This window comes from Varroa destructor, unplaced genomic scaffold, assembly GCF_002443255.2.
Source record: "Varroa destructor unplaced genomic scaffold, Vdes_3.0 BEIS01000006.1, whole genome shotgun sequence".
In the NCBI taxonomy this organism is placed as follows: Eukaryota; Metazoa; Arthropoda; class Arachnida; order Mesostigmata; family Varroidae; genus Varroa; species Varroa destructor.
The window spans coordinates 7,175,788-7,189,071 of NW_019211459.1; the positions used below are offsets into that span (position 1 = coordinate 7,175,788).

General features: G+C 48.6%; 2 protein-coding genes and 1 long non-coding RNA gene across 4 annotated transcripts in view; 2 read left to right on the forward strand and 1 right to left on the reverse strand.

The window, feature by feature from the left end:
- Nucleotides 1–7,443, forward strand: part of LOC147754800 (uncharacterized) — a 77,276-nt gene extending 69,833 nt beyond the window's left edge. The window contains exon 3 of the mRNA XM_086993926.1: nt 6,865–7,443. Within this exon, the coding sequence (XP_086850052.1) occupies nt 6,865–6,936 (72 nt within the window). The 3' untranslated portion in view covers nt 6,937–7,443. The remainder of the gene's footprint in view (nt 1–6,864) is intronic.
- LOC111252600 (uncharacterized) overlaps nt 1–13,284 on the reverse strand; it is a 213,519-nt gene that overhangs the window by 129,130 nt on the left and 71,105 nt on the right. The gene's annotated exons all lie outside the window — the stretch shown is intronic.
- The window catches only part of LOC147754801 (uncharacterized), an 83,688-nt gene continuing 78,993 nt past the window's right edge, over nt 8,590–13,284 (forward strand). Inside the window, exon 1 of the long non-coding RNA XR_015316136.1 lies at nt 8,590–12,020. This is a non-coding gene — a long non-coding RNA (uncharacterized LOC147754801). The remainder of the gene's footprint in view (nt 12,021–13,284) is intronic.

Consider the following 13,284-nt stretch of genomic DNA (forward strand, 5'->3'; position numbering starts at 1 on the left):
ACGTTCATGAGGCCACTATCACTGCTACTATCATCGCTACTACACTGTAGAACTACGTTGTGCCAATAGCCAGCTCCATGCTCGTTGTCCTCGACGACTGTCCACGGGCATCGCCCCATCTCCCGAGCAGTTTGGGTCCTCTTTTACTCCGCTGCGACTGCTGTTTCGACTGCTCGACAGGAGTCGTCAACGGGAAGGACTCGCTTCGCTCAGTCGAGCAGCCTCGTTCGTTCAGTCGGGGAATACTCCTCATCAAGGGAAGCCTGGATGGTCTTGCTCATCAGAGCCAGTTTCTAATTGAGACGATGCCGTTTCTTACTACTTCTGTCGTTGCTGCTTTATTTCGAACTGGGCGTCGTCGATCGTCTCGACTGCGCGGCCTGTCTACGCGACCGACAGCCCTTACTTGCTCCACCGGCCGACTATAGCAGGCTTCAGTAGCGCTGCTAACGGTCGTCTCGCCAGCTGCTGCAAGAGCCTCGAGGCCGATTCGATAGTGCAGAGAAAAAGTACTACTGTGCCCGCTGCACCGGCTACTGCTGCTGTTACTCATTCTTCGACGTGCAGCTTTGTCAGGCTGCTACAGCGCGCGACAGCAACTTGTTCTTTAGATTGGCCCAAGGGGAAGAGGAGGAGCGGAAACAACGAAGACGATCACGACAGAGAGAACGAGGCTAGTACGCCAGCGGATCGTGGCTGACCAGCGTCGTTGTTACCGGCTGTTCATAGAACTATTGCCGGCCAACCGTAGTTACCGTCACCCCAACCACGACCGGCCGCGAGGTCGGATCGCTCGTCGTCCGGTCCGTCTTTAACCATCGTTGCTGCGTCTGCTATTGGCGCCGTTTGAACGCAGCAGCGGCAGAGGCCAAGAGGGACCTAACCTCCTCCAGCCAAGCTAACAGACAGATAGACAGACAGACAGAGTGGTAAAGGACACAGCTACTTCCATCGGCAAAAGAGACGGTAGTGGAAGCAGCAGTGGCATCAGCAGCAGCAGGAAGAACACATAGAGCGTCTAGTCGGACAGCACTGTACGAAGAACGCCAGCTCCTGCCGGGGCTAGGGCAAGAACGGGGAAAACAGAGAGTGCCAAGCGCAGCGGCGAAAACGAACCAGGAAAGCGGCCAACGGTCGAAAGAGAAGCAAATGCATAAAAAAACTCGAGGAGCTGCGTCACCTCCTCCTTCCTGCCTGCTTTGCCTTCGCACGATCCCTCTGCAGCTTGTCTGCCTGTATCGCCGCCTACTAAGGGGCGAGTCGGGGCAACTTAAGGTGGACAAAGGAGGTTAGGGGAAAAGGATTTCGAGAGAATGGGGTGTCAGGCTAAGCAGTGTGGCCATCAGGGGAGTCACCCGATTCGGTAAAGGACGACCAGCGAAGCTAGGATAGCATCGAGGTAGAAGTAGTGGCGGGCGGTGCTGAGCTGCCGGGAACGAATCGGGGTCGTCCGCCCCTTTTGGGCAATGCCAACGTCACCGGATGGTCGTTGCAGTGTTGGTGGAGGTGCGGATAAGGGACAGTGCAGCAACGTTCCAAGGGACACAATGACCGAGTGAGACCCCAGAAAAGGATCTTCTTCCCCCTTGCTTCGATGTGCGACGTTGCCGTCGTTCGCGTCACTGGTCTTCGTCGTCTTGATCGCCCTCGTTTCTTTCTTCCTCTTTCTCTTTTCTTCCTCTTCTTTTTGTGGAGGAGGCGCTGGCCAAGGGTAGTTTTTAAGTAAAAGTTTAGCTGCGGCCACCACAACTCCCATCGCTATGGCAGCAGCAGTGGGCAATCCTGCTGCCTGCTTTCAGAGCGGGCAGTACTGGCAGCGCGCGGCATGGCCAGTAGATAGAGTATGGTCGACGGCGGTAGAAGCAACCCTGGATCTAGAAGCGTCAGCTTGAACAAGGAGACAAGCCAGAGATGCCAGCTTGAAGCGGACCAGCCAAGCTATTCTGACGTCGATCACGTTGCTACCGTCATCACTGTCGCAACTGCTGCCACCGTGAAGGTGTTGTCAAGTCTGTCAAGCACTAGTGACACGACCGCCTGTAGTCGTTTGCTAAAGTTCGTTTGCACGTATTCTTTTCGAACCCGCCTTTTCTTTATCTTACTTACGGGTACCACCAGTGATCAGCGAGAGGCGTCGAAGACCCGCACCATACTAGAAACGTTCGCCTTCTCGGTCAGATAGTTGAAGCTTTGAGTGGTCACATATATGATCGACAAACAGACAATCGTTTCGCGACAAGTACCGCGTAAACTTTTTTCAAGCACATAAAAAGTATGCATGTATGGTCGCATAATATGACCAGGTTTGCGGTTGGATATTTGAAATAATTGCCTTTTGCGTTAATCGTAACGATACTGAACTGTGATATATTCAATTGGTTTATGACTATTATCACATTGAAGTTCCAGAGGGTTATAATTAACAAAGCTCGATGTGCTATATGTGGAACCTTATGACAAATAATAAACATAATTGTGATGATGGATAGATGAGAGCGCTAGAAAGCGTTTATTTGACATGTTATGTATGCATTACGACTCTGTTTTTCGCCTTATTTACACTATGACTTAGGAACAAGTCTATTATAATCCAAAGTACGCATCTGCGTTGAATGTACAGTGCCGTTAACTAAGGCTAAACAAACAAGCTGAGCATGCGCAATCGTTCCCAGACATCAAATTGCCTAAACCATTCCGTTCATAGGGTCCTCACTACACTCATATTGACACTGAAGCCGTGAGCAATTTAGCTTCGATGACTTTCATTGGGCGTCTATGTGGTCTTATCCCGCCGCCGTCTACGCTCTGCAAGGCGTCCCCGTCTCCGTGGACGCCATTCCTAGGCTACAGCGCAACCACTACCAGCAGCATCGTGCTGGCCGTGTGAACTTCTTCGGACAGGCCAATCAGTCACTCCGTTGGGACGACACCCTGTCCTGTTCCTTCATTGCTGAAACTACAAGTTGCTGACCGCGTTGTGTTGACTAGCTTGCTTGACTGAGGTTGGATGAGTTTTGGCGGTTCCTATTCGTCGACACGTAAACCCTCACATGTCCCCCGGGCCTCCTTCGGCCTGTTCTCTTGTTCGATGACTAGATTGGCCTCATTCTCCGTCGACATCGTGCGCATTTCGGCTAATGTCGACCAGCTGAGCGACCAGCGTCTGTACCGCCTCGCATGTCGACAAGCCACGACAGCGACGACGACGAAGAGAAGTTCTGTGACCATCGATATCCTTGCCTGCCCAGTTTCCCTGGCGACGTTTGCTGCTCGAGGTGTTTCCCACTAACCAAGGATCCTATCTGTGATGGCCTACCTAGATGACGACGACACGATGGAGGCGGAAAAGAAGTGGCAGACTTTTGACTGTTACCACCTACTCATCTGCGGCTGCCAGCAGATTGTGGCCAATTGCGAAGACGAGCGATCTCAGTCACAAGCGTTTTTCCTTCGTCTCTTTGCTCGTTCGTCTACCTGCCATTGTGTCGAAGGCTTCGTACTCCTCTGCTGCTTGGCGGCAGTGTCCTGGCTTCTTCGGCCCGACTTCTCGTTGTTGCTTATGTACGACAGGGAGCTGGTTCGTCCACCAACTTGTGATTGACATATCCCTCTTCCATTCGTTTGCGATCCTAGCTGAGCGATGCGCCGCCCAGGTCTTGCATAAAGAAGGTAGCCCAGACCCGCCTGAGTAGCTCCGTAGTCTCTCGCTCCTTCCGGCTTCGCCTCAATGTTCTTTCGATCTGGTCATTTTCCGTCGTTCGTAAGCATCCACCTCCACCATCAAATAGCATATAATAGCTGTTCCGTCCAGTAGTAACTCTAACTGATCCGCTGTGTTGCCCATTAGTCTGCAAGCTAGTACGGCTAGTGATGGCAGAATAGGCTGGCACCCCTCCAGTTGCCCAAGCTAACAGTTGTCTTCGCTCTACTTTCGTTGCCAGCTTGCCCGTAAAGCTTCTCCGTCATACCAGCTTATGGCTCGGCAGCAGTAGGAGTCGCTAAAGAGATCCCGTGTCAGAAGGACGATAGACAGGCGGACGATCCTAGCTGGCCAGATCCGGGCAGGGTCGGTCGAAGTCGAAGTTCAACTATATAGCAACTTAACTCGAATCTATGCAGCAACAATTCCCGGTGACTATAGTCGTTGTCGGTGCAGGTGCAGCAGTAGCAGTGTAACTCCCCACCAATCTATGTATGTATAAGGACTAGCTAACGGGAGCCAAAGCTAGAATACCGACTTTGTCCGTCCATCCTTCGCTTGTTCCTTCGTTTTCCAACTTGAGCTGGGTGACTAGCTGGCGTCGCCTCTTCCAAAAGCCGCGGCATCTAGCGTTAACGGTTTAAGCATGCCATTGCCGGCTCACCTAATCCCAAGTACTTAATCTGCGAGTCAAGTTTCAGCCACGATTACCCGGCTTCCTCCTGCCCCCGAACTCCTACGGATTCGAAGGCGATTCCTTCGATGCCCCGGTCAGCCGATAAGAGGCAACCCGCTGCCAGTTACTCGTTTAGCCACCGTTGTTGCTACTGGTTGCCACCAATAAAGGCAAACAAAACAAGGATTGCTATTGGCTGGACTGCTTACATCAAGGCAAGTGCGGGTCACCACTGACTGGTAGAGCTGGTTTGCTCCCTGCACGCTGCGGCCACCAGAGTCCAACAAGGGTAGTACGTTGAAGCAAAGACACGCGCGCACGCACACAAGGACATCGACTTGTAGTCTGGCTAATCCGAGTCTGAACAGCAGTGTGTGTGCAAGACGTGCAAGACAAGATGTCCGAACTGTCGCTCTCAGACTCCCGCAAACCGCCTCGCATCACATCTCCAGCAGCGGCTTGGTCAGCTACCCCTTTGAAACTACTTTTTTTTTTACCAAGTTCTTGCTTAAGTTAAACTCCCGACCAGAGCTCCAAGCTGTCTTTGTAATCTGCTCACTCCTCTGGTAGAAATAACATATACATAAGAAAATGCTGCTGACCACCAACGACTGACTGAACACAGGGTGAGGATGCTCTGTTAACGCGAAAGAGAACAGTTGTTCGGAATCCAAAATCCAGCCACCGATCACGCTGCTGTTGCGGCAACGAGATCACCCCTTTTGCCATGCAGTATACCTTATATATGTATAGTTTTAGGTGGCTTCGAACATCTCATCCTCAATGACTTTTGTGAATGGCGTCCCAAGGCACGAATGCATACATGTGCCCACAGCATACATACAAGTAGTGGCGTGCCCCGTCGCGCCGTTCCTTGGTCGTGGACTTAAAAAATGCTTCCTCGAATTTCAACTTTCCTGCACCCATCTCTTTTTGCTCGAACGTAGCAGAACACTTTTATCTGGTTTTCGGCCCGCCCTTCAAACGCAATCCTGTTTTTCTTTTGCAGCGATGTGATGAGAACTGCTATACTCAGAGTGGCCCGAAAGGCTCGAAATGCCTTTACACTCCCATGAGCCACTATCGCCACCGGAGGCTAGTGCCCTTAGCCGAAAGCAATAGACGCGTGATGCACAAAAGCCACTGACTCGGTACTCGAATATGACAGTCGCTGCTCCGCCGTATGGTCGAGGCATGGATCCATCGCTACAAATCCTGTCAATGCCCGAAAGCGCAAACCCTTCCCAACCTAGGTGTCGTTGTTGCTCGCTTTGAACGTCGCGTCAATGGCCCGTCGCCGTCAGCAATATCCAGACTAGCCGTTCATACAACAGTCAGCAAGCAACTTTTATTCTTTCTTTAGAGCAAATGGTGTGTGCGGACATCTTTAGAGAGGACCCTGCAATAGCGCTGATGGCTAGCTCGATTACTAGCTTGCTTCGGTAAGCATATGTGCTACTGTCCGCCACCGGCGTTTTCGCGTCATATCCATTCTTTCATACGTAATAACAATATAGGCGATAATATAGCCAGTGGCAGAAAAAGCCTCTGAAGATGCTTATATTTTGAACCTTCGCGGGGCATCGCGGATATCGACTTGCTTTCCTCTTGTTGTTGTTATTGTTTGTAACGACTGGAGCTCCTCGGCTTCAATAGACTCGAAGTAAGCAATTATGCTTTTGCTACAGTCAGTAACATTTACAGCATTGGCATAGCAAATTACGCTATTTTTGATACCGTTATGCTGGATATTTCATGGGCAATATTTCTTAGTTTTGGCCTCGCTTGTATATTTCTCTGTGTCACTATTAATCTTTCACTGTGGGAGAGTCGCAATCTGCGCACCATTTCGCTAACAACACTTTCTTTCAATATATGACGCTAAATAGGTTCTCGTATCGCGTAATCGCCTCACTAACAAGTACCTTACACGTCCGCGGAAGAGCCTCTAATATATAAAATTGCTTGCTCCCCTTTGTTTTTTTATTTGCCATACAGTATATCCTTTTTCCCATATTCCCGTTGTTTTTTGGCCCCGAATCGTCACTCGGGGGTCGCTGCCGGTAGCCGTGGTTGGCCATCAGACGGAGAAGCACTCAATTGCACCCTCTTACAGCAGATAGTGCAAGTTCTAACAAATGCAATGCAAGCGAATACATATATACTTCAGTCATATGTGCCCACCCCCATGCCCATAATAACAGTCAGTGCCTTACTGCTTTTGCCAGGCCTCTTCAGCCTTGTTATTCTGCATGTTGTACTCTTTCTTGGCTTGGCACTGGTACTCTTGGGATTGGGGGTGCTTGGCCACGTTTGATTTTACCCTTCAATCGTGGACTCGCTCAACGCATATGGGACCGTAGCAGAGTGCCGCACCGCTCTGAATAGAAAAAAAAAGTCCATTCGATCAGCACGGCCATCGCCGCCTTTGTGGCGGCTGCTGCTGTGTGCGAGATTTTGTTATTTATGTTTTTTGTTTGTGTTTCAGGTTGGCTGGCAAACGACGCCGCTCCAGTGGGTCAGCAGATGCCTCCTGGTCGGACCCGCCCTCCGCAGTTGAGTCAAAGAGCAGCAGCGTACGGAGCGCACTATTCTACTAAAGGAGCTGAGGACTAGCCCAAGCGATGCCGGTTGCTCGCCTGGTCGCTCAGCCGATCGGGCGTTCAGAACGCTCAAAAGCTGTCATCGTCGTCGTTTTACCGGGTTGAACCCTCGCAGGGCAGGCGAGCACCGCGTCTCAGGGCTCGAGCGCACTTGCCAATAGTGGCGCGTCGAGGACGAGGTAGGACAGGCCTATCAAAGGAAAATGCTAAAAAACAGCAACACACGAAGGCAACAACAGCAAAAGTGTTGTTCGCGGCCGCAACAGGCTTTCTTCGCAGCCAAGAGGATATCGTTCAGCCGGACTGGGCCCACCCGAGCGGGACACGCTCATAAATTTGTTAGGATTGTCAATGCCTAACCAACCTGGTGAAGCGAATGCATTTCCTAAAAAACAAGCTGCGACAAATGACTTGTGCGGTTCAGGCAATCCTCGTAGTAATAAACAACTGAATTTTTTTACTTGCAGCATTTGTTATCATCCGTCACTGGTGAAATGCAGTAAAGCGTGCAGTGTCCTCGCATTTATGCCTATGATCTATCTACGCCACCTATGAAGTATTTTAGTCGCAATAAAAAAAACTTACATACCTTGTAAGTTTTTTTTATTGCGACTAGTAACTTGTAGTTTTCTAATTCAATGACAGGTTTCGATTCTTCGTTCATTGTTTTTTCACCAGAACAAGAAAAAAGGGCCATTTTTGCAACGAACCGACGAACGCATAGAAAGGTCTGTGTCAGAGCACTGCTGAAGCAAGCCAAAAGGGATAGCTTTTTCCGCTTTGCTGTAAAGATCTAAGCGATCGCCGCCGCTGCTGTCTCGCTTTTTCGCTAGCTCATCTGACCGAACCGCTATCCGAGCGTCAAACGAGAAGTGTGCGTCACTTCTTCTCGTTCTGTAGGGGCTAAAGGACAAAAGGGGACGATTGGTCCCGTTCGTCGTCTTTCCCTCAACGCGTTTCCGCATGCGTTCTCGCTGTCCGCTATCCGCTATCCGCTGATCTCTTAAAGCCCCCGGAGGACAGTTCCAAGGTGACAAGTTTTACCCTATCTACCTACTGCCAGCATCACTACCGTTACGCCATTCTGTCCACTGCACTGCCAGCAGCGATCTACTGGATCGTTGTTGGCTGGACAAGCTTGGATGTACTTCGGGCTGCCGATGCCTATGTCTCTGCCCTTCACAATCTCTTTTTCCCTTGCGCTCGACTGTTCTCCGTGTGACGCACACCACTCGGCGGTGCATTTTCGAGCTTTTTTTTCGGACCACTGCCGACCTCTCCCGCGTTCCGGTGCCACGGTCACATGAACTGCTCGGTGTACAGTCTCTGTAGGACCCTTCTTCTCAGACGGTTAAGGCCTTCTTCGGGGCTTGCAGGCGTGCTTTTTGCCGACCACGCGGTTGGTGGCGACCTGCCTGGCAACTCGGGGCAGCCAACGACAAAAAGAATACGGACGCAAGGGGAGGGAAGGGTAAAACGTGAAGAAAAAAGAAAGCAGCTAAAGGTGCGTGCGTGTCCTTCACTTTCTGAAAGTGACATCCGAAGATGCGCTTCACGGACTCGTAGTTGGGCTTCAGCTGGAGGACAAGGCCCGAGAAGATGTTGCTAAAGGCAGATCGATCAGGAGTAGAATGTAGAACGCCGCGACGCGTTCAACTATATATATATATATATATGTGTGTGTGTGTGCTAGCCAGCTTATTCAGTTATTTATTATATTTCGAGCTTAGTTTAATGAGAGTTTGCAAACGGGAAGAGTTTTGTTGATAAAGCTTGCAGTTGTCGTCTCTGTAAAGTCTTTCATAACGATCTAAACAAAAAGAAGACATTTGCCGATGCGGTTAATTTACTAGTACCTCAATATACGTCTTGGTATACGATCCATATAGTGTCTCGAACTTACTGCATGTTTCTTACGGCTTTGTGAGCGAGTCAAGGAATATGTGCACACAAGTCAATAGTCGTTTTTTCATCTGATACTCTGCAAAGGGCAGAAAATTTTATTAAAACCAACAACAATAATCTAATTAATAATGGTAAAGCTAGAGCTAAGTTTCAGTAGTTTTTGATTATGCTTATGGATTACTTCACAGAGATGTGATAATAGATAATGCTCTCAACTGCGGCCGTATCATTTTGAACAGCAAACCTTTCCGAAGTTTCTGTCATAGTCATTTGAATCAACTTTCCTGAATTGACAAATCATAGTAAATTTCGAGGTGCATTTCACACCCTTGAAGACGATGCATCATCAAGATGTGCTTCGATTACGAATCAGACCAAATCGTCAGATACAAGCCTTACACGCAGACACAATCAGGCGTTTTCATTAATTGCTCGTGTCTGACGATATCTCCACATCTTCCATTAAGGGGTAAACACAACGACAGAAAGCAACTATTGATTAGAAAGGCGAACTCATGTAAGCGGCTCCCGTTAGGAGGCATTCCGTCGCGTGCCTGTCTCGTGCTCACCGCGGTTACCCCTATGACATCCACGATCGAATGTCACCCGCAGCACTCAAGCTATCTTCAAGAGAGTTAGGACCAATGATGTACAGTACTAAAATCGAGTGATCATTACCTAGGTACCCATCTAGCCGGTAGCCGAAATTCGACTTCATTCATCGTTCGTAGTACTTTCTACCTGGCAAAAGTAGACCAGTCATACTAGCGTTACTGCAGCCGCTATCACCAGTGCTGTGGGAACAATCATTCACTCTCCTGCTGGTCAGTTTCGTCCGGCTCGGCCCACCGAGCTGGACTGGCGCTAGCCTGTCTGTCTCGGGGGTGACACTTTAACCCCATCTTTTCTCGTAATGGCTTTCAGCTTTCGCTTGTTGGCTAGTAACAGCAGCAGTGATGTCAGCCTCTCGTCGTCTGGATCGCATTGCTTTCGGACGCTTGTTCTCTACAGAGCTTGGCGACTAACGAGTGCCGGCACCATGAATCGAACCAGATGGGTCCGTGTGAGCGCCACAGGGCCATAGCACGCTGCAATACTCACATGACTGTGTCAGTTTAAGCGTATATGTTTATGTGTAATGTGTTCTATCCATCTCTCCCATCCCTTGCGACCTACGTTGCCGCTGCTGTTGTTGTCGTCGTCGTCGTCGTCATCATCGAGATTGACCTTATGAGCTTTGTCCCACAGGGAGATTTGACTCTAAGTCCGGCTTCGTAGCGTTCAGCTTTCTGATAAAACTAGTCAGTCTACCAGTGGCCAGAAAGGCTAGAACGATATGCCGGCGCCAGCGTATCGTAGTATTTGACATAAGCCCACGGTACATACAGGCACCATTCCGCTTTACACTTCTACCCTGTTGGGCACGAATCTAGTCCAGTCTACTCAGGCCACTTCGGAGTAAATAAAAGCGGTCAACAACGCTTTAAGTACGAAAGCTGACCAAACCAATCGTCTGGCATGCTGTTGCTGCCCCTCATTTCCATCGTCCTGTTAGGTTAGTACACATGCAGCTAGCTCATTGTGAGCAGCAGCAGCAGCAGGAGTGGCGGCGGCTTGTAAGTGGGCCATGGCTTGTCCGTGTATTGGCAATCAGCGGTGGGTCAGCCAGTAGCAATAGACACCGACAGCTGGATTCTACAGCAGAATAACACTGAGGGAGAAAGCTTAGTTAGTGACCGAGTGAAAGAGAAAGGCTCACTAAGCTGTGGATAGTACGTATACATACATGCATATACAGCGTCAGTGCGCACATGAACGAACCACAAACAGACCCGGTCTTAGGTGAAAGCGATGGACAGCACCAGAGGAACGAGAACGAGAGTATACGAAACGGAAACATTTTCATGAGTCGTCCCTTCGGCGACAAAATTGGCTGAATGCGGTAAGGATAGCGGCAGCAGCGATAACAACAACTACGAAGATAATCTCGTAACTGTTTCTCATTGCTTCGCATGCCGCTAGAGGGCGCTAATGCTGTGCATTCGGTATTCGGTGCGCTTAAAGGAGTTGAAAACTTACGATAGCTTTGTATAGTAGATGCAGGCACGAGCAATCCTATATATCTAATAGTTATGTACGAAAAGCATTCTTATTACACCAGTAAAAATCACGCGTTTTCACACGAGCCTTCATATATTTCATGCATTCATTAAACATATTAAAATTTTAGTCAATTGTAATAGACTCGCGTATACCCCAGCTACTAGTCTAGGTTTAATTCAATGCTCTCCGTCATTTTGAACCTGTCATATGGACGCACTACTTTGTATCACTATGCCGCGATTCGGTAACTGGTCACACTTTACCCACATGATTAGGTCATTGAGTTAATACCTTCGATGGTCTTCCAGTAGAATCTCCCACTCCTTGAGTAATAAATAAGGACACGAATAATAAACGTCCTTCACCGACGACTGTTTGTCGATTTTTAAATTTCCCTAAATCCGTACTCCTTTAGGTAACACTACAGTTAGCTCTGACGCGTTGCGATCCACTATTAAATTACGACCGTACATTTGTTTCTTAAAGCAATTCACCCGTACAGACTAGTGCCGGCTTTGCATCCCGATGTCGTGGCATCGTTTAGCGCACGAGAAAATTCTGATGGAATTACATAGACGGTGGAGAGCCGAGGAAATGCTGAATCGCTTTGAAGGATTTAATCGGGCGGCGTCTGTGCAGGCCAAACTCGAACGGCCTCACTGGTCTGTCCGCTTGTCTCAGTTGGTTGTCGATCGGTCAACCGAAGTGGGAGTAAGTACTTAGGGTGCATATATGTTTATTGCTCGAAGTAATATTAAACGAAGTTCCGAATCAAGGCTCAAAAACACGCGATCCAGGGTTCAGGGGGGCGAGAGTCCAGATAAATACCTCAGCCGTGAAGTCTGGTGTGCGTAGTGCCTTCACATTCAGCCTTCGAAAAAAAATATATGTTTGTTGTTTGCTGGGCGAGCTGATCTCCGATGAAGGACACATCGACGATAGGCAATAGGCGATCAACGGATATTTGAAAGCGATTTGGCATATCAGAGAAGAGGGATTCCAGCGATTCTTCCCACAGCGAACCACTTAACCGGTAAGAACAATACATTCATTCATTTAGATTGATATATTTCATATATAGAATATGCTTAGAATGATATGATAGAATGATTTCATATAGAATGCTTAGAAACGATATTTCTTCATAGAATATCATTTAATCGTTCTAGTGTAGATCATATGTAATTATTACAGAGGGAATCGTAGCCAACTTTTGCCAGAAGTGTTTTTTCGACGGCAGCTTCTAGTTGTCAGGCAAAAACATGGTTGAGAGGAGCGACTTCCATTGGTTTAACTATTTTTCACGTGTTAGATAGGTAACACACAGTATCCATTTCCCTGAGAAGGTTCGACTAGCTGCAGAGAGAGTTCATAAGATTGTCAAACAAAACTTCTATAACAAACTAGCTTTCTAAGCGTCCTTCTACGAGGCCCAATCTGAGCCTACGTTGAAGTTGATTGAGAAAGGCAGCTTTTCTCCACAAGCGTTTCTAGAGTACAGAGTGTGCCACCGATAACGGCAGCACTCCCCAAATAGTTGATTAGGACGTACCTTCTTTGTACGGTACAAGAAGCATTGTCTGATTTGTATGAGTGGTTGTAATAACAGTAGCAGTAATAGCGCTCGTACGAGTACCTTGTCTGACGTAAAGCCTAACAGCGGTTCCGGACGTAAAACTCAAAGCATCTATTTATTTAGTTCGAGTAGTTTTGGTGGCGTCTTCTTCTTCTTTGATAGACGATGAACGGCCAATACCAACTAATATACGAAGTAGTTATTCTCAATGGGAACAGTCAATTACCGCTTCCATGGGAACAGGCTCTGGGTAAGACAGGACCTGGTCCCGGAGGTAGTCTGGATGCGCCCCGGACAGCCTTCACAATCGGAAGATGCCAGACCCCCTAAACCAGTCATCGGGACGTACATAATGGGTTTCACTGTGTCCACCTGCTTTTCCCGCTTGAAGTCTGAATCGCCACCGATGTAACCTGCACGGTCAGCCAGTCTCCGTCCAATGGCCATCTTCGTCTCCTTGAATAAATATCATTGTCATAATAGGTTGGCACATTAATCGCTACGAGTTCGCCCTTATCTCACGGTAACGTTCCACAGCCAGGCGATCGACTGTTGTACTAACTGTTGGCGAATTCGAATATTTATGGCAGGTAGTACAACAAGTGCTAATAACTAGATGCTTAGGTCAATAGGAAGGCACATTCGCTAGCCAATAGGGGCCAATTTGCCAACGTTTCTATAAATGATTTCTAGGGCAATGTGTTTTACCACCCTGACAGCG